The sequence below is a fragment of the Schistocerca piceifrons genome, chromosome 2 (genome assembly GCF_021461385.2).
Source record: "Schistocerca piceifrons isolate TAMUIC-IGC-003096 chromosome 2, iqSchPice1.1, whole genome shotgun sequence".
Lineage (NCBI taxonomy): Eukaryota > Metazoa > Arthropoda > Insecta > Orthoptera > Acrididae > Schistocerca > Schistocerca piceifrons.
In genome coordinates, this window is record NC_060139.1 from 448,905,765 (window position 1) to 448,925,856 (window position 20,092).

The 20,092-nt window shown below is 44.4% G+C and overlaps 1 protein-coding gene across 1 annotated transcript in view; it reads right to left on the reverse strand.

Moving 5' to 3' along the window:
* Positions 1 to 20,092, reverse strand: part of LOC124777047 (SET domain-containing protein SmydA-8-like) — a 267,705-nt gene that overhangs the window by 84,122 nt on the left and 163,491 nt on the right. The window contains exons 4-5 of the mRNA XM_047252314.1: positions 18,362 to 18,613; positions 10,110 to 10,420 (exon numbers count right to left, since the gene is read on the reverse strand). Of these exons, the coding sequence (XP_047108270.1) occupies positions 10,110 to 10,420; positions 18,362 to 18,613 (563 nt within the window). The remainder of the gene's footprint in view (positions 1 to 10,109; positions 10,421 to 18,361; positions 18,614 to 20,092) is intronic.

A 20,092-nucleotide genomic window follows, 5' to 3' on the forward strand; every position in this document is an offset into this window, starting at 1 on the left:
CGAATGTTGAAAATTCAAAAATGTTTCAAATGGCTCTGAGCACTATGGGACTCAACATCTTAGGTCATAAGTCCCCTAGAACTTAGAACTACTTAAACCTAACTAACCTAAGGACATCACACACACCCATGCCCGAGGCAGGATTCGAACCTGCGACCGTAGCAGTCCCACGGTTCCGGACTGCAGCGCCAGAAACGCACGGCCACCGCGGCCGGCTTGTTGAAAATTAGGTGGACCGATAAGGTAAGGAATGAGGAGGTTCTACGCAGAATCGGAGAGGAAACGAATATGTGGAAAACACTGATAAGGAGAAGGGACAGGATGATAGGACATCTGCTAAGACATGAGGGAATGACTTCCATGGTACTAGAGGGAGCTGTAGAGGGCAAAAACTGTAGAGGAAGACAGAGATTGGAATACGTCAAGCGAATAATTGAGGACATAGGTTGCAAGTGCTACTCTGAGATGAAGAGGTTAGCACAGGAAAGGAATTCGGGCCGCATCCAAACCAGTCAGTAGACTGATGACAAAAAAAAAAAAAAAAAAAAAAAAAAAAAAATGCAAGGAAATTATGAAAACATGATCGTTTGTCACATAAACTGCAACAAATGAACGCAACAGTTTCACAATCAGACAGTTTCCCTGTGCTCTGTCAAAACATATGTTTTTAACAATTTCGACGTTGCGTTCCGTTTTCGAAGTTTCGACTCTTAAATTCCTTTGTTATAACACAATTCACATCCGTTTATTTATTGTTTTAATTTCTGTAAGACATTCTTAACGAATGACCCATATTCTGTAACCAATACATAGTATTACCACTGCCAAAAATACAGAAAAAGGAAAAAAAAACCATTTCAATGACCGGACGGACAGTTCAAAATGTTGTGAAAAAACAAACATAAATAGCATGAGGGGGGAATTTTAACATGACTCGTCCCGTTTATAGTAACACACCATAACCACTTCACCAAGACGTTGAGGCTGTTTCGTTTCTCTCGATATTGCACTTGTTAAGGCAGGACCGTTTACTGTTTTTCGTTTGATTTTTTTTTCACAGTTCACTACACGTTCTTACTGTTTTCATGGTTGATCTGTGTGGCAGCTTTTCATGGCCTAGCCACGGGGCCATCTTACCACTAAATCTGAGGGTGGTGTGAGGGGGAGTTTCTCTTGTATGCACTTCTCTCTTTACGAAGAAATGGTCTTAGGTTTGTACGATACTTTAGACTCTGTCCTATTCGATCGAGTGCCTTTCCTTTGCTGCTGGACCCTGTTTAACTTTCATTACTCAATTTATGTTTTTTTACAGAAATTTTAATATTTGGTCTATCATCATGATGTTGTTCATCTGTGCTCGACCCACATTAGGTAAACCATAAAATTTTACATAAGCGTAAAGAATCATGCGGCTGTCCCATTCCATTACTGGATGACGAATGCATGATCGACTGTGAATCGATTTCCCACAAGCAACAGCCCCATCCCCTTTTACACTCTGACACTACATCATTCTTTTCTGTGTCAAAGTTAAATTCAATGGTAATACAGATCATTTTTCTTTGTAGTGACGTAAATATCTCTGTTATTCTCAAACTCAGATTTACTGCTGTGAACGAATTCCACAAATGAATACACGTACCGTTATTCATGTTCATAGCAGCTTAAGAGATGCCAGAAAGAGGTCAGTGTGTGACTCTCACACATAATTCTAACTGCTTTCGTTCTTGCAATGAACAGCATTTACGTAAGTAAGTAGTCCCCACGGAGTATTGTCGTACAAGACATCATTGAATGAAAGTATTCAAAATATGTTTACATACAGGCTTCTATACCCCCGCAGTTGACAGTCATCCTTATGGAAAAAGTATCTCATCTCACGCGTTTCAGAGTTTTTCATATAGTATTTTTCTCACTTTTATTCACGTAGAATTTTCTATCCAGTTTATTATTTATTGTTCGCTTACCATGTTAATGGGAGATGAGATATTTTTGAAGCTCCAAAACCGGATTGAGCTGTGTTTTCGCAAAGTTTAAAGCTACTCCATTTGCTCAAAACCAGTTCATAATTTATCAAAAACATAATTTAGTGCTTTTCTTGTTGCTGCTTCTTTGCCCTGCTTGACAACAATACCTGTATCATCTGCAAACAGCACTAGTTCCGTCTCCTTATTCAAACAAAATAGCATACGATGATCATAAAGAAGAAATATCAGTAGGCCAATGATAGAACACTGTGGAGTGACCCACTGTAATTTCTCCCCATATGATGTGACGTCTCTCTTAGTATTAGTAGTACAACCTAGGACAGTGGTCAAATGTTTTTACTCAAGAGTCGATACTGACATTGTGGGAAAGGGGGGGGGGGCTAGGGACGCATGTCTGCCGTTATTATTGTTAACTGGTAACCTACATAAATTAGTATGTTACGCATGCTGAGTAGACTAGGTGTCGTAAGGGCGCGATAAGTTGGCCGCCGGCCGCCAAGTACACATTGGTAAAAGTCAGTGTTTTTCAGAACACTTCGTGTCGATTGGTTTTTTTTTCTGCCAACGTCAGCTACCCACTTCTGACACTAGAATTATCTGACGACGTGTTGTTGTGTTATCTGGTGAATGGATGATTAATTGATTAATAAATTTAAATGCATTATGCAATATGAGACTTGATCACAAATGTTTACTAAATGTTCTAATAACTGCTTTGTATTACAGTGGCCTTAATTCAAGTTTATATTTCTCGCTACAAATATGTACCGCATTTGAAGACGTCCGTCTTCATAATGAGCATTCACGAATCAATGTTACTCTTGCTTTGAAATTTGTACCACAGCAGCTGATCGGCACGAGAGATACACGCCCATGAGTTGTCACAATTGGAAGACGAACAATAAAATATTCCCCCTTCTCACATCGTCGAACCCTGCAGTAGCCGCGTTACTTGCCCCTCTGCCCTTGAGGTAAGCGGCCAACTTTGAGCAGCTCACGGTCGATTTCTGAAACATCAGTTAAAATTTAGCACATGTTAGGATATTACTGTCTCTGTAAGAATCTTTGTGTGTTACTGAGCAGCAAAACCACACTCTTAAGAAGCTCTTAACGTTGACGTTTCCGGATTCGGATGTGCTACATGCGTATAATGATAAATGACGGCTGAACACCAAGGGCCATATGAATATTACATTCGGGCCGAATTCTGCCGGTGGGCCGCAGTTTGACGAGAGAAATGTTCTGCATTCTGGCTCCCAAATATGAACTAAACCAGACGTGTGCTGAACATATTCGATATTTCTTGTCTAACAGTAAATTACGATTTACTCAGTCACATGCTTTCAATGGTCTGTTAGTAGAATGAGAACGTCTCATGTCCACTCGGCTTGCAATACCTAAGTTATAACGGAAAAAGGCAGCATAATCTCGTTACATTCGTAACTTGCCAGGGCCTGTTCGTCAAGTATACACTAATAAGTCAAAAGATTATGATCACTGCCCACCGCGATGTTGGATGCCGCCTGGTGACGTTGCGGGCACGTGACGCGTTATGAAAAGTACACTACTGGTCATTAAAATTGCTACACCAAGAATAAATGCAGATGACAAATATATTATACTAGAACTGACATGTGATTACATTTTCACGCAGTTTGGGTGCATAGATCCTGAGAAATCAGTACCCAGAACAACCACCTCTGGCCGTAATAATGGCCTTGATACGCCTGGGCATTGAGTCAAACAGACCTTGGATGGCGTGTACAGGTACACCTGTCCATACAGCTTCAACACGATACCACAGTTCATCAAGAGTAGTGACTGGCGTATTGTGACGAGCCAGTTGTTCGGCCACCATTGACCAGACAATTTCAATTGGTGAGAGATCTGGTGAATGTGCTGGCCAGGGCAGCAGTCGAACATTTTCTGTATCCAGAAAGACCCGTACAGGACCTGCCACATGCGGTCGTGCATTATCCTGCTGAAATGTAGGGTTTCGCAGGAAGCGAATGAAGGGTAGAGCCACGGGTCGTAACACATCTGAAATGTAACGTCCACTGTTCAAAGTGCCGTCAATGCGAACAAGAGGTGAGCGAGACGTGTAACCAATGGCACCCCATACCATCACGCCGGGTGATACGCCAGTATGGCGATGACGAATACACGCTCCCAATGTGCGTTCACCAGCGATGTCGCCAAACACGGATGCGACAATCATGATGCTGTAAACAGAACCTGGATTCATCTGAAAAAATTACGTTTTGCCAATCGTGCACCCAGGTTCGTCGCTGAGTACACCATCGCAGGCGCTCCTGTCTGTGATGCAGCGTCAAGGGTAACCGCAGCCATGGTCTCCGAGCTGATAATCCATGCTGCTGCAAGCGTCGTCGAACTGTTCGTGCAGATGGTTGTTGTCTTGCAAACGTCCCCATCTGTTGACTCAGGGATCGAGATGTAGCTGAACGATCCGTTACAGCTATGCGGATAAGATGTCTGTCATCTAGACTGCTAGTGATACGAGGCCGTTGGAATCCAGCACGGCGTTCCGTATTACCCTCCTGAGCCCACCGATTCAATATTCTGCTGATAGTCATTGGATCTCGACCAACGCGAGCAGCAATGTCAGGATACGATAAACCGCAATCTCGATAGCCTACATTGCGACCTTTATCGAAGTCGGAAACGTAATGGTACGCATTTCTCCTCCTTACACGAGGCGTCAAAACAACGTTTCACCATGCAACGCCGGTCAACTGCTGTTTGTGTATGAGAAATCTGTTGGAAACTTTCCTCATGTCAGTACGTTGTAAGTGTCGCCACCAGCGCCAAACTTGTGTGAATGCTCTGGAAAGCTAATCATTTGCAAAGCATAGCATCTTCTTCCTGTCGGTTAAGTTTCGCGGCTGTAGCACGTCATCTTCGTGGTGCAGCAATTTTAATGGCCAGTGGTGTATATAAGAGCAGTAGAGCCATGAAGACATGGGCTGCAAATGGTAAATCTACTGAGATAAGCGACTTTGACAAGTGGCATACTATTATTGTGAACGAGTAACTCGATAACGGCAAAGCTGGTCGAATGTTCAAGTGCTAATGTCGTGAGCATCTACAGGAATTGTAAAAATAAAAAAAATAATCTTGTTCTGATATTGTTCCACTCCACTGTACTCCAAGAGAAGAGCTTGTTAATTAGTGCATCAAGTGATGCTTTAATAGTCAGTGACAGTAAATGTTTTTATCTTTCATGTAGTAAAGTGAACCAATATTTCATCATGTTGTAGTTCGGATGAGCCATCTCCAAGAGCAGCCATAGAACACACAATTATGTCCAGACTATTGTAGTTTCATGTGGTCATAACAACACCCAACATAGCTCAGGCGACGATAAGGGGAGCTGGATGTGGTCAAATCCAAAAAATTACGATTTTTTTTTTTGCTACCGAAAATTAATTGGAACATTCCTCTTTAATGTAAACTTTGAATTATTGTTCTACTCGCCCTAGAAGTGGAGTTATTACCATTTTCCCCCACGCCTGCAGAGGAAATGGGCGGCCGCTGAATGCATCTAACATCCTCTCGTGACTTCCTGGCAAACTGCTTGGGATTTTCTCGGCCTGTTACGCATACAGCGCCTTATGTTACGCATACAGCGAGTGTGCAAGGGTTGGCTACATTGTTTTCTGTGACAAATGAAAAGGTGAAGAGCGCGGAACATCGTCTCTTTGCTGTTTACCGTTTCGAATTAGTTCAGTGTTGCGCCTGTTGGTAGTATTATACTTCTTGTGTAAAGCGTTGTTCTGGTTACGATGCCACGTTTTAGTAACCGTGTATATAAGAAGAGGAAGAACGTAGGGAAAAGAAAATTAACGCTAATACCAAGTTGCGATACTACAATTACTGAAACAGTGCGTTCTTCTGCTAAGAAACACATGGCCAGCCATAGCCCTGTGACATCTTCTAGCAAGAAGCTGACTGGTGGAAGTGACAGATTTCGTGAATATGTTAGTGACAGTGATGATATTAACGAAGTACTGAATATTGGATTATTATCTTCTGTGCTGAAAGAAAGTGTTCTGTGCAAAATGTGTTCAAGTGTAGGAGTGGGACTAGAGATATCAAAGCACTTTGGTTTAGCTTGTGAGATGAAGACAATCTGTGCATGTTGCAAGTATCAAGTGACTTTCTACAATTCACATACCAGTCTCTTTGGTGAAAATGGACGATCTAGAGTGTTTGATGTGAATGTTCGACTTGTGTATGGTCTTCGATCCATTGGAAAAAGGTCTGATGCTGGTAAACTGTTTTGTGGTATTATGAACTTGCCATCGCCTCCAAGCAAATTTGGGTACTACTGTGAACTGGTAGGATCCTCTGTTGAAGATGTGGCTTTGAAAATCATGAAGGAAGCAGTGGAGAAATCTGTAGAAATGAACGGTGGTTCTAGGGATTTGGTAGTGGCATTAGATGGTTCCTGGCAAAAGAGGGGTCATAAATCCCTGAATGGGGTTGTAGCTGCTACTTGTGGTGATAGTGCAAAAGTGATAGATGTTGCAATATTATCAAAACATTGTAGGTGCAAAAATAAAATCAAAGGAGAGCACAGTGGAATCTGTGAGGCAAATTTTAGTGCATCAAGTGGAGCAATGGAAGTAGATGGATTGAAACAAATTTTTGAACGTTTAGTTCCCAGATACAACGTTAGGTACAAATACTACCTTTGGGATGGTGACTCCAAAGGTTTCAAGACTATAGAGGAACTGAAACCATATGGAAATGAATTTGTAGTTGAAAAGTTGGAATGCATTGGGCATGTGCAAAAGTGTATGGGTGCACGGCTTCGAAGGCTCAAACAAACTTTGGGTTCAAGTAAGCTCAGTGATGGAAAGACAATATGAGGGAGAGGCAGGCTTACTGATGAGGTGACTGAACGTCCACAGAGATACTATGGGTATGCTATAAGGCAAAATACTAATAATGTTAGTGACATGCGAAAAGCAGTGTGGGCATTGTTCCTTCATACTGCCTCTTCCAATGAATACCCTCAACACAACCTGTGCTCAAAAGATTCCTGGTGGAAATATATTGCAAAAAAGGACTATGATCACAAACATGGTTTGACAGCAGCTGTGATAAATGCAATAAAACCAATTTTTCATGACTTAGCACAACCAGAATTGTTACACAAATGTCTACATAGAAAGACGCAGAATCCTAATGAGAGCGTAAACAATTTGATTTGGAAAGTGATTCCTAAAAGGGTGCTTGCAAGCATAAAAACACTGCGCTTTGGCATTTATATTGCAATAGCAACCTACAACCAAGGGAACAGTGTGAAGTGTGAAGTTCTGAAGGCATTAGGATTTACAGCTGGGGTGAACACTGTACGAGCACTAAGAAATATTGACAGAGAAAGGATAAGAGGAGCAGAAAGAAGAGAAAGGCATATGAAGTATGACGGAACAACAGGCCAGAAAAGAAGACAGAAGAGGAAGCTTTTGGAGGATGAAGAAGAAGACCCTGATAATCCATCCTATAGTGCAGGAATGTATTGAGAAACTTTGATAGCCATTTCCCGTAAATTAGAATTTTTCGAATATAAGGAACATTTTCTCAAAATCCACTCAAGCTAGAGAGATGAAATTTTTATACAGCACTCCTAATGGTCAAACTTACATTGTAACTCAGCCATTTGGCACTATGTTCAGTAGTTTCATTTCAGTTTAATTATAAAGCAAATATTTGTAAAAAATTTGGGTCATTAATAAAAAAAATAATTGGAAGGAAACTAGAAAAGATACTCCAAAATCCCCCTGTCATAACTGCAATACTAAACCACTCTATATGCAAAAAAAAATCAAATTTCTCTATTTGGTAGTTTATTCATAAATGTTCCTCAAACTTTGTGATTCTAACATGGGCAGCATAGGCACCTCTGGCTCCCCTTAAACGTCTTTCCAAATCGATTGTCACAGCCCGTGACCAAACATCGAGTGTACAGCACTACAGAATCAAATGTTGGACATCTACGACTCTTCACATAACATGGCGTTCGGAGGCTTGTCTGCTCTGTAAAGTGGGATAGATGGTGATCTGTGGCATTTCTAACGAAAGAGCACAATGCTTGTGCACGAACAAGTGTTTTGGAGCACAGCGTTCTTCTCACATTGTTGAACATGGAGCTGCGCACCAGACCACCCTCACTTGTTCACATGTTGACCCAACGACATCGTCGGTTACGATTGCAGTTGACACGGGACAATTGCGTCTGGCCATCCTGATTTAGGTTTTCCGTGATTTCCCTAAAATCGCTCCAGGCAAATGCCGGGATGATTCCTTTGAAAGGGCACGGCCGACTTCCTTCCCTAATCTGATGAGACCGATGACCTCGCTGTTTGCTCTCTTCCCCCAAACAACCCAACGGGACAATTGGGATTCGACCAGCGATCAACGGAAACGTGTCAGCTTTTCGGGTCAGTCACATTTTTGCTACACTCCGCGATGGTCGTCTACACACACGCCGTCATCGAGGTGAACGGTGGTTCGAAACGTGCAGTGCGCCGTGTGCTGGTGGGAGCAGCATTATGCTACAAGAGACATTCTCCTGCGCTTGAATGGGCGTTGTGGTAGCAGTCGCAGACACGCTGACAACTGCGAACCACCTGAATCCCTTCTTGCTGTAGGTCTTCCCCGTCGGCGATGCAATCTCTCAGCAGTATAACTGTCCGTGTGTGGGAACCAGAACCGCGCCACAGTGGTCTGAGGAGCATTATACTGAACTCACCGAATTCGACCCATGTAAATCCTATGCAACCCATCTGGGTCTCTATCGGGCGCTATTACCACGTATACAGATCAGCGGCCCATTATTTACTCGACTTACGTGACCTGTGCGTTGACGTCTAATGCCACGTACCTCCACAAACCAACCAACATACTGTCGGATCAGTGATACACAGAGTCAGTGATATATTTCGTTGCAAAGACGAACAAACGAGCTATTATGTAACTGGTGATAATGTTTTGGCTCATCAATGTATAAAATTCTGAAGGTGGCAGGGGTAAAATACAGGGAGCGAAAGGCTATGTACAATTTGTACAGAAACCAGATGGCAGTTATAAGAGTCGAGGGGCACGAAAGCGAAGCAGTGATTGGGAAGGGAGTGAGACAGGGCTGTAGCCTCTCCCCGATGCTATTCAATCTGTGTATTGAGCAAGCAGTGAAGGAAACAAAAGAAAAGTTCGGAATAGATATTAAAATCCATGGAGAAGAAATAAAAACTTTGAGGTTCGCCGATGATATTGTAATTCTGTCAGAGACAGTAAAGGACTTGGAAGAGCAGTTGAAAGGAATGGACACTGTCTTGAAAGTAGGGTATAAAATGAACATCAACAAAGGCAAAACGAGGATAATGGAATGCAGTCGAATCAAATCGGGTGATGCTGAGGGAATTAGATTAGGAAATGAGACACTTAAAGCAGTAAATGAGTTTTGCTATTTGGGGAGCAAAATAACTGATGATGGTCGAAGTAGAGAGGATATAAAATGTAGACTGCCAATGACAAGGAAAGCGTTTCTGAAGAAGAGAAATTTGTTAACATCGAGTATACATTTAAGTGTCAGGAAGTCATTTCTGAAAGTATTTGTACGGAGTGTAGCCATGTATGGAAGTGAAACATGGACGATAAATAGTTTAGACAAGAAGAGAATAGAAGCTTTCGAAATGTGGTGCTACAGAAGAATGCTGAAGATTAGATGGGTAGATCACGTAACTAATGAGGAGATATTGAATAGAATTGGGAAGAAGAGGAGTTTGTGGCACAACTTGACTAGAAGAAGGGATCGGTTGGTAGGACATGTTCTGAGGCATCAAGGGATCACCAATTTAGTACTGGAGGGCAGCGTGGAGGGCAAAAATCGTAGGGGGAGACCAAGAGATGAATACACTAAGCAGATTCAGAAGGATGTAGGTTGCAGTAAGTACTTGGAGATGAAGAAGTTTGCACAGGATAGGGTAGCATGGAGAGCTGCATCAAACCAGTCTCAGGACTGAAGACCACAACAACAACAACAGTGTATTAAATAGGTTACGATATTGAGGGGAGTAGACAGGGCGGTGTACTTACGGCTGGGGACAGCGGAGCGCGCTGAAGAAGGTGCCCATCTCAGTAGGGTCGGTGCAGCGCGCGCAGCGGCACCAGAAGAACTTAGTCTCGCGCAGGTGCTGCCTGCGGCTGGCGGTGCCCCACAGCGAGTCCGAGTAGCAGATGGTGAGCCGCTGGCCGCGCACGATGGGCGCCGCCGCGCGCAGCAGCAGCTCGCCCGCCTCGCTGAAGCTCTTGGAGCAGTTGGCGCGGCAGCTGTGCTCCAGCAGAGACGCCCACTCGTACACCGACACGTAGCTCGGCTCCGTCAGCGGCACCTCGTGCCCGTTCACCTGCGCAACGTTGACGCCAGAACCCGCTTGAGTCAAAGGTAAATACTAAGATATATACTGAGATGGTATCTTCGGTGACCATGCAGCTCGTTAGAATGAAATTACAATGAAATGAACACCCTTAGCTGCTTACAGGCTGTTACAGGGTGTTCATTTCATTGTAATTTCATTCTAACGAGCTGCATGGTCACCGATGGTATCTGTTCTTTCGGACATGTCCGAAAGAACAGATGCCATCTTATTATATATATAGTTAAGGCTCACCGGCCACTTGACCATCTTCTTTTTCTGTGCGAATGCACAAACAGTGCCCGAACTCTTACGGGAATCGGCAACGCACCGCGAGTAACGAGTGTAATGGGCGGGGGCACTACGAATGTAGTGCGGGACAATACGTTGAGAATGTGGGTTTGGCAGGAGGCTTGCTAGAGATAAATCCCTGCAGTCGCGCTATCCTCTCTGTCCTCGGTGGCTCAGATGGATAGAGCGTCTGCCATGTCAGCAGGAGATCCGGGTTCGAGTCCCGGTCGGGGCACACATTTTCATCTGTCCCCGTTGACGTATGTCAATGCCTGTAAGCAGCTAAGGGTGTTCATTTCATCGTAATTTCAAATGTAAAGCCGTTGTCCACCCAGGGCACGAGCAGGTCACCACTTGCTACAGCGAATTGTCAGCAATGTACAAAATGGAGGCTATCAGTCGTGGCAGTATGGTGACGCGGTAGGGGACATCACAGTTGCCACCTCTTGTTCCGCTCTCGGCTAATTTCTGTCTACCCAAGAGTCAACATCCAATGAAGACCACTTAACTTCGAATTAGGAACAACCTACTGCAAAACTTTAGACGGAGTGTTCGAAAATTCCTCTTACAAACTTCGACTCGTAGAGAGGAGTGTGTACACAATATTTAAGCAGCGCGGGGTAGCCGTGTGGTCTGGGGCGTCTTGTCACGGTTCGTGCGGCTCTCCCCGTCGGAGGTTCGAGTCCTCCCTCGGGCATGGGCGTGTGTGTTTGTCCTTAGCACAAGTTAGTTTAAGTTAGATTGAGTAGTGTGTAAGCCTACGGACTCATGACCTCAGCAGTTTGGTCCCATAGTCCTTACCACAAATTTCCAAAATTTTACAGAATAGGAAACCACATCCGGAAACGTCCTACAGATTGCAATAAACGAATGATGACACATTCCTCCTTTACTGTCTGCAGTAAACATCTCTCAGTGTTACTTAAACTGTATTCACAGTTCTGAGTAAGTGCAGCACTACACTAGAACCTATGGAACCAGTTTGTGTTTTGATAATTTTGTGAAATGCTTTTATGTTACAGTTTTATCTTTTCACTTAGCAGCGTAGTGGAGGCCTATTATTCCACACGGGAAATGGCAGATCTTCTGTTACGGTCTGGCAAATGGAAGCAGCTATTCTGAAAGCTATCCAGAAAGCAAACCTTGTGCACTATTAGTCATCCGCTCAGTAACATAAAAAACGACGGATCGCGACCTCGCATCATTCTTACTCCTGTTGTGCAGGAGCGAATTTGCAACGACTGGAAGAAGATCCTGCGTAGTGCGTAGAGTTTTAGCAGACATCTGGGCTAGTCATCCTTTACTTTGGGCGATATTGCGTGAACAGTTTCTATGCTCATATCGTGTCCAACGTGTCCAAGCTCTTCGGCCACAAGATCAGCCTACCAGTACGCATTTCTGCCAATGGCTGTTGCAAAGATATGGTGAAGATCCTCTTTCCACAACATATTGATCACAGATGAGGTCGGTTTCATGCATCAGTTGAAGTAAGGCATCTTGCTTCTACAGGCAAATCGTTTGCAGAGGAAGTACAGTTTCAACAGCGGCGCGAAATGCTGTTCATATATGGTGGAGCAGCAGCCCGTTTTCTCCGAAATGTGCGAAATCACCTCACACAATGGGCAATTAGGAAAGGTCCAGTACGTCGGCCAGCTGTTTACCCCAGAACTCAACAACAGGAGTCTTCGTTGTCATGGAACCAGAAATCTTTGCTTTATGCAAGCCTCATATACTGTAATAATATACAGGGTGACTCAAACCTTTTCGGTCAAACTTAAACTGGTGATAGTTGGTTCAGAACCGATTACATGGAGATAGGGAGCTATTTATTGTGTTAGGGATATACATAGCGTATCACGCATAGCAGCTACCATCAGTCTCAATGCATGCATGCCAACGGTGTATTCAGTTCTGCCGGACTCTTGCAAAACATCTCTGGTGTCTGCTGTACACTGGAACAGGCAGCAGGTGGTAAACAGCGTGTATCCCTGACAACCGAACAAACGTACCTTACACAACTTAGCTCACAGCACGTGTATCATGTGACGATCGCATGCATCGCACCGGCGCATTAACCTGTGCCTCACGAACACCGGTATCCCTAGTGTCAGTTGTCCATTGCATCAGACAGCTTCCAATGTTTCCATGGTAAGGTATGTTTCTGTGTACGACGCATGACGCGTAGCCAGAGACGGAACGTTAATCGTCACGAGAGTTGACAGGCATTCATGTACGGTGCCGCAGGATATAACGTCCGTAAGGCAGTGCGAATTTACGGAGACCGCTTTCCCAACAGGCATCATCCTAATTGGAAGAACTTTATCTCTATGGATACCATCTTACGAGGTACGAAGTCGTTCACGTCACAGAGTGCCGGCCAAGGTTCCCGCCAAAGACATGAAGCGATGGGGCTGAATCGTGTCGCCAACCATCTAGCAATAAACACCCTTCAATTTGCCCGTAAGACCCACACTTCGAAGGATACAGTGTGGAGAGTACTTGTGGAACAGGTATTACACCCCTATCATAAAGAACGCATGTGCAAGCACTTGAACCAGTGGATTTGCAGCCCCTTATTCACTTCTGTCAGTGGATTATCCACCGCAGTACTGTAGTGCCGAACTTCGCACAGTTTGCACTGTTCACACGTGGTGGTCTTTTCATCTCCCGCAACAGCCATGTCTGGAGCGAGGGCAGTCTCCACGCTACCACTGTTGTAGAAATGGATGAAGATCTGCTTGGGGGTCTCCAAGCTGTCTGCATCCTGGATCAACAGACGCCAGGGATCCTTGAAAAAGCGGGGCAGACCTTCATGCGCCGTTACCATGCATGCATTGAGACTGATGGTCGTCACTTAGAACAATTACTCCAAGCTACGTGATCGTTATGAGGTATACGCTGTGTATATCCATAACACAGTAAATATGCATTTCCGACCACTGGTCCCATATCTCAACATAATCGGTTGTGGACCCACTATCTCATGTTTTAATCTGACCCAAAAGGTTTGAGACACTAAAGGAAGGCGTGTCCATGACCAACGGGGAGTTTTTCAGACAGTGCATGATTCCCTACCTACCCCTATGAAACATGGACCTTGCCGTTGGTGGGGAGGCTTGCGTGCCTCAGCGATACTGATGGGCGTACCGTAGGTGCAACCACAACGGAGGGGTATCTGCTGAGAGGCCAGACAAACGTGTGGTTCCTGAAGAGGGGCAGCAGCCTTTTCAGTAGTTGCAGGTGCAACAGTCTGGATGATTGACTGATCTCGCCTTGTAACACTAACCAAAACGGCCTTGATGTGTTGGTACTGCGAACGGCTGAAAGCAAGGGGAAACTACAGCCGTAATTTTTGCCGAGGGCATGCAGCTTTACCGTATGGTTAAATGATGATGGTGTCCTCTTGGGTAAATATTCCGGAGGTAAAATAGTCCCCCATTCGGATCTCCGGGCGGGGACTACTCAAGATGAAGTCGTTATCAGGAGAAAGAAAACTGGTGTTCTACGGATCGGAGCGTGGATTGTCAGATCCCTTAATCAGGCAGGTAGGTTAGAAAATTTAAAAAGGGAAATGGATAGGTTAAAGTTAGATATAGTGGGAATTAGTGAAGTTCGGTGGCAGGATGTAGAAGACTATTGGTCAGGTGAATACAGGGTTATAAATACAAAATCAAATAGGTGGAATGCAGGAGTAGGTTTAATAATGAATAAAAAAAATAGAAGTGCGGGTAAGCTACTACAAACAGCATAGTGAACTCGTTATTGTGGCCAAGATAGACACGAAGCCCATGCCTACAACAGTAGTACAAGTTTATATGCCAACTGGCTCTGCAGATGATGAAGAAACTGATGAAATGTATGATGAGATAAAAGAAATTATTCAGGTAGTGAAGAGAGACGAAAATTTAATAGTCATGGGTGGCTGGAATTCGAGAGGAGGAAAAGGAAGAGAAGGAAACATAGTGGGTGAATGTGGATTGGGGGAGAGAAATGAAAGCCATCTGGTAGAATTTTGCACAGAGCATAACCTAATCATAGCTAACACTTGGTTCAAGAATAATGAAAGAATGTTGTATACATGGAAGAACCCTGGAGATACTAGAAGATTTCAGATAGATTATATAATGGTAAGACAGAGATTTAGGAACCAGGTTTTAAATTGTAAGACATTTCCAGGGGCAGATGTGGACTCTGACCACAATCTATTAGTTATGAACTGTAGATTCAAACTGAAGAAAATGCAAAAAGGTGGGAATTTAAGAAGATGGGACCTGGATAAACTGACTAAACCAGAGGTTGTACAGAGTTTCAGGGAAAGCATAAGGGAACAATTGTCACTAATGGGGGAAAGAAATACAGTAGAAGAAGAATGGGTAGCTCTGAGGGATGAAGTAGTGAAGGCGGCAGAGGATCAAGTAGGTAAAAAGACAGGGGCTCGTAGAAATCCTTGGGTAACAGAAGAAATATTGAATTTAACTGATGAAAGGAGAAAATATAAAAACTCAGTAAATGAAGTAGGCAAAATGGAATACAAACGTCTCAAAAATGAGATTGACAGGAAGGGCAAAATGGCTAAGCAGGGATGGCTAGAGGACAAATGTAAGGATGTAGAGCCTTATCTCACTAGGGGTAAGATAGATACTGCCTACAGGAAAATTAAAGAGACCTTTGGAGAAAAGACGGCCACTTTTATGAATATAAAGAGCTCAGATGGAAACCCAGTTCTAAGCAAAGAAGGGAAAGCAGAACGGTGGAAGGAGTATATAGAGGGTCTATACAAGGGTGATGTACTTGAGGATAATATTATGGAATTGAAGAGGATGTAGATGAAGATGAAATAGGAGATACGATACTGCGTGAAGAGGTTGACAGAGCACTGAAAGATCTGAGTCGAAACAAGGCCCATGGAGTAAACAACATTCCATTGGAACTACTGACGGCCTTGGGAGAGCCAGTCCTGACAAAACTCTTCAAGAAGTGTATAATAATTCCAATCCCAAAGAAAGCAGGTGTTGACAGAGAGAAAGCTTTTGACAATGTTGACTGGAATACTCTCTTTCAAATTCTAAAGATGGCAGGGGTAAAATACAGGGAGTGAAAGGCTATGAACAATTTGTACAGAAATCCAGATGGCAGTTATAAGAGTCGAGGGGCACGAAAGCGAAGCAGCGGTTGGGAAGGGAGTGAGACAGGGTTGTAGCCTGTCCCCGATGTTATTAAATCTGTATATTGAGCAAGCAGTAAAGGAAACAAAAGAAAAATTCGGAGTAGGTATTAAAATCCATGGAGAAGAAAGAAAAATGTTGAGGTTCGCCGATGACATTGTAATTCTGTCAGAGACAGCAAAGGACTTGGAAGAGCAGTTGAACAGAATGGACAGTGTCTTGAAAGGAGGATATAAGATGAGCATCAATAAAAGCAAAACGAGGATAATGGAATGTAGTCGAATTAAGTCGGGTGATGCTAAGGGAATTAGATTAGGAAATGAGACACTTAAAGCAGTAAATGAGTTTTGCTATTTGGGGAGCAAAATAACTGATGATAGTCGAAGTAGAGAGGATATAAAATGTAGACTGGCAATGGCAAGGAAAGCGTTTCTGAAGAAGAGAAATTTGTTAACATCGAGTATACATTTAAGTGTCAGGAAGTCGTTTCTGAAAGTATTTGTACGGAGTGTAGGCATGTATGGAAGTGAAACATGGACGATAAATAGTTTGGACAAGAAGAGAATAGAAGCTTTCGAAATGTGGTGCTACAGAAGAATGCTGAAGATTAGATGGGTAGATCACATAACTAATGAGGAGGTATTGAATAGAATTGGGGAGGAGTTTGTGGCACAACTTGACTAGAAGAGGGACCGGTTGGTAGGACATGTTCTGAGGCATCAAGGGATCACAAATTAACATTGGAGGGCAGTGTGGTGGGTAAAAATCGTAGAGGGAGACCAAGAGATGAATACACTAAGCAGATTCAGAAGGATATAGGTTGCAGTAAGTACTGGGAGATGAAGAAGGTTGCACAGGATAGAGTAGCATGGAGAGCTGCAACAAACCAGTCTCAGGACTGAAGACAACAACAACAACAACAACAACATGATTCCCTAAGATGTCAGATAGAAGCATGCTTTAATATGAATGGACACCATACCGGGTACCTCATTTAGCGATGGCTCACTAGTGAAGGTCATGCATAACAGCATGCAGATTACTTTACAAGTTCCGTTTGGTTTGGTGGGCTCTTCTGTAATAATGTGAGGTGAAGTGTTTGGTGTTTGAAGGGGCACCGTATCGTGATTTGTACTGCATGCAGGGAAGAGGAAAAACATCGTCCACTAGGACACAATGCGGGTGAAAGTGTGTGTTTAATGACTGTATCGGCAGGCCTTTGAAGAGGATTGTGGCGAAAAATAAGAGAACGAAACCTGCAAAAGTCACTGGAGAACTGAATGTCGCACTCGCGAACCCTGCTAGCACCAAAGCAACACGAAGGGAGGTCGAGAAACGGGGCGTACTGGAATTCCAAACCCACATACCAATGCTCGAAACAGAAGAACGTAGTGTCGAAGCCATGAAACCTGCCTATGGTGGGACGAGTCCTGCTGCGCACTATTTCCAGCTACCGTCCGAAACAAGGCAGGAGTACAGTGAAGATTTGGGCACGCATATCGTGATATTATATGCGAAACATAGTTGGTTATTATGCAAGGTTGCAGTACTACTTAGGGTTATGTGTCAATTTTGACTGATCAGATCCGTGCCATGGTACATTGCCCTTTCCTCAATGGTGATGGTTAGGTTAGGTTAATGTTTTGTAACGTCCTGTCGACAACGAGGTCATTAGAGACGGAGCGCAAGCTCGGGTTAGGGAAGGATGGGGAAGGAAATCGGCCGTGCCCTTTCAAAGGAAGCATCCCGGCATTTGCCTGAAACGATTTAGGGAAATCACGGAAAACCTAAATCAGGATTGCTGGAGACGGGATTGAATCGTCGTCCTCCCGAATGTCAATGGTGCTGCTGAGGGCCCCTGCTCAAACAGCTCGCATCATCCAAGACTGGTTTTGTGACACGTGGATGAATTGTCGTGTCTCCCCTGACCACCACACTCATCACGTCTCAGTATTGTTGCGTCTTTGTGGTCTACTACGCAGAGATGGCTGCTCTGTCACCACTACATCATCGTTACCCGAACTTACCACAATTTTGTGGAAAGAAAGGTTCCCTTGAAAACCATCTGGAGACGACTGGAAGGTGTTTTGAATGGCGGTCTACTCCGTATTAGGTGTTGTGTAGTGTTTTTGGTGCTTCCATACTTTTGTCCAGCCCCTATATTTCGCAGTATCGAACATAAAGAAGCGCTAATTATTGTTAATGTATGCATTTTAGAGCCCATTTTAACTGGATATCTTTTTCTTATTTTGGTCCAACTACAAGCTTTCAAAAAAATGGAAAACTTTTTTTTAACGCCCTGCATACAAAGAGAAGTTTCATAGTAGATGTCGTCCTCGTTGGAAGAAACTGTTCGCAGTGTATAGAAACTTGCGAGAAATTGGGTCGTACAATACAAGGTAAAATCTCCAACGTCAGTCGCACTGTAGAATTTGTTCCGCTGCAGAGAAAAAGACGCAAGTGAGGCGTGGCCTACCTGCAGGATGCCGCAGACGCGCAGGATGTCCTCCTCGGAGAAGTCAGTCATCTTGAAGAAGCGGCGGACGAACTGCGCGACGGCCACGCGGTCCGCCTCGTACTTGGGCGTGCCGCGGCGGTGCGCGCAGTGCGACTCGAGCGCCCACAGCTTTTGCCAGCGCGCCGGGTCTGCAGTGCGCAGGCGCAGCGCGCGCAGCGCCGTCACGCACTGGTAGGTAGGGTGCTCCTGCCCGAAGCTGCTGATGCTCACCTGCCGGGAGTACAGCCGCAAAACACAATACGACAACAGAAGAAAACTAGTTATCTCAATGTTACTGATGCAATCCACAATGTGGGGATTAAACTGGACACATCTACCTACAGGACCAACCCGATACGTAGCCTCTGCGTTGAGAATGGGGAGCCTCCACCTGCCATGCGGCACAGCTAATTGTGATACGTAGGCTAACAGGTTCTCTATTATTTTATACTGACTTGACAAAAGTTATGGAATACCCCCTAATATCGTGTCGCACCTCCTTCTGCCCGGCAAGGTGTTCCGCGCTGTCACTTGCTACAAAAAGTGCGCGCGTACGGTCTATCCAATCACATATGCGGTTGGATAGAAAGTTTTCTAACGGACAGGGAGTAGTATGTCGTCCTGAACGGGGTAACTTCAGCAGAAACAAGAGCAATTTCAGGTGTGCCCCATGGCACCGTAATAGGTTCAAAATGGTTCAAATGGCTCTGAGCACTATGGGACTTAACTGCTTAGGTCATCAGTCCCCTAGAACTTAGAACTACTTAAACCTAACTAACCTAAGGACATCACACACATCCATGCCCCAGGCAGGATTCGAACCTGCGACCGTAGCGGTCGCGCGGCTCTAGACTGTAGCGCCTAGAACCGCTCGGCCACTTCGGCCGGCAGCGTAACAGGTCCTCTGCTTTTTAAAAAGTAATGTATTGTAGAGCAGCTTCACACCTTTGTAAAAATAAAGCTTTAACAAAATGTCAGTTTGGTTTCCAGACAGGTTTTTCAACGGAAAATGCTATATATACTTTCACTAAAGAAATATTAAATGCTCTGAGTAACCGGAAGTCACCCGTTGGGATTTTTTGTGGTCTATCAAAGGCTTTTGATTGTGTAAATCATGGAATACTTCTAGATAAGCTCAAGCACTGTGGTATGAATGGGACAGTGCTCAAATGGTTTAAATCATTCCTAACTGGAAGAGTGCAGAAAGTTGAAATAAACAGTTCACATAATATGCAAAAAACTGGTGATTTCTCAAACTCTGGAACAATCAACAAGGTTCGGTCTTGGGTCCTCTGCTGTTCTTAATATGCATTAATGACTTGCTATTCTACACTCCTGGAAATGGAAAAAAGAACACATTCACACCGGTGTGTCAGACCCACCATACTTGCTCCGGACACTGCGAGAGGGCTGTACAAGCAATAATCACACGCACGGCACAGCGGACACACCACGAACCGCGGTGTTGGCCGTCGAATGGCGCTAGCTGCGCAGCATTTGTGCACCGCCGCCGTCAGTGTCAACCAGTTTGCCGTGGCATACGGAGCTCCATCGCAGTCTTTAACACTGGTAGCATGCCGCGACAGCGTGGACGTGAACCGTATGTGCAGTTGACGGACTTTGAGCGAGGGCGTATAGTGGGCATGCGGGAGGCCGGGTGGACGTACCGCCGAATTGCTCAACACGTGGGGCGTGAGGTCTCCACAGTAC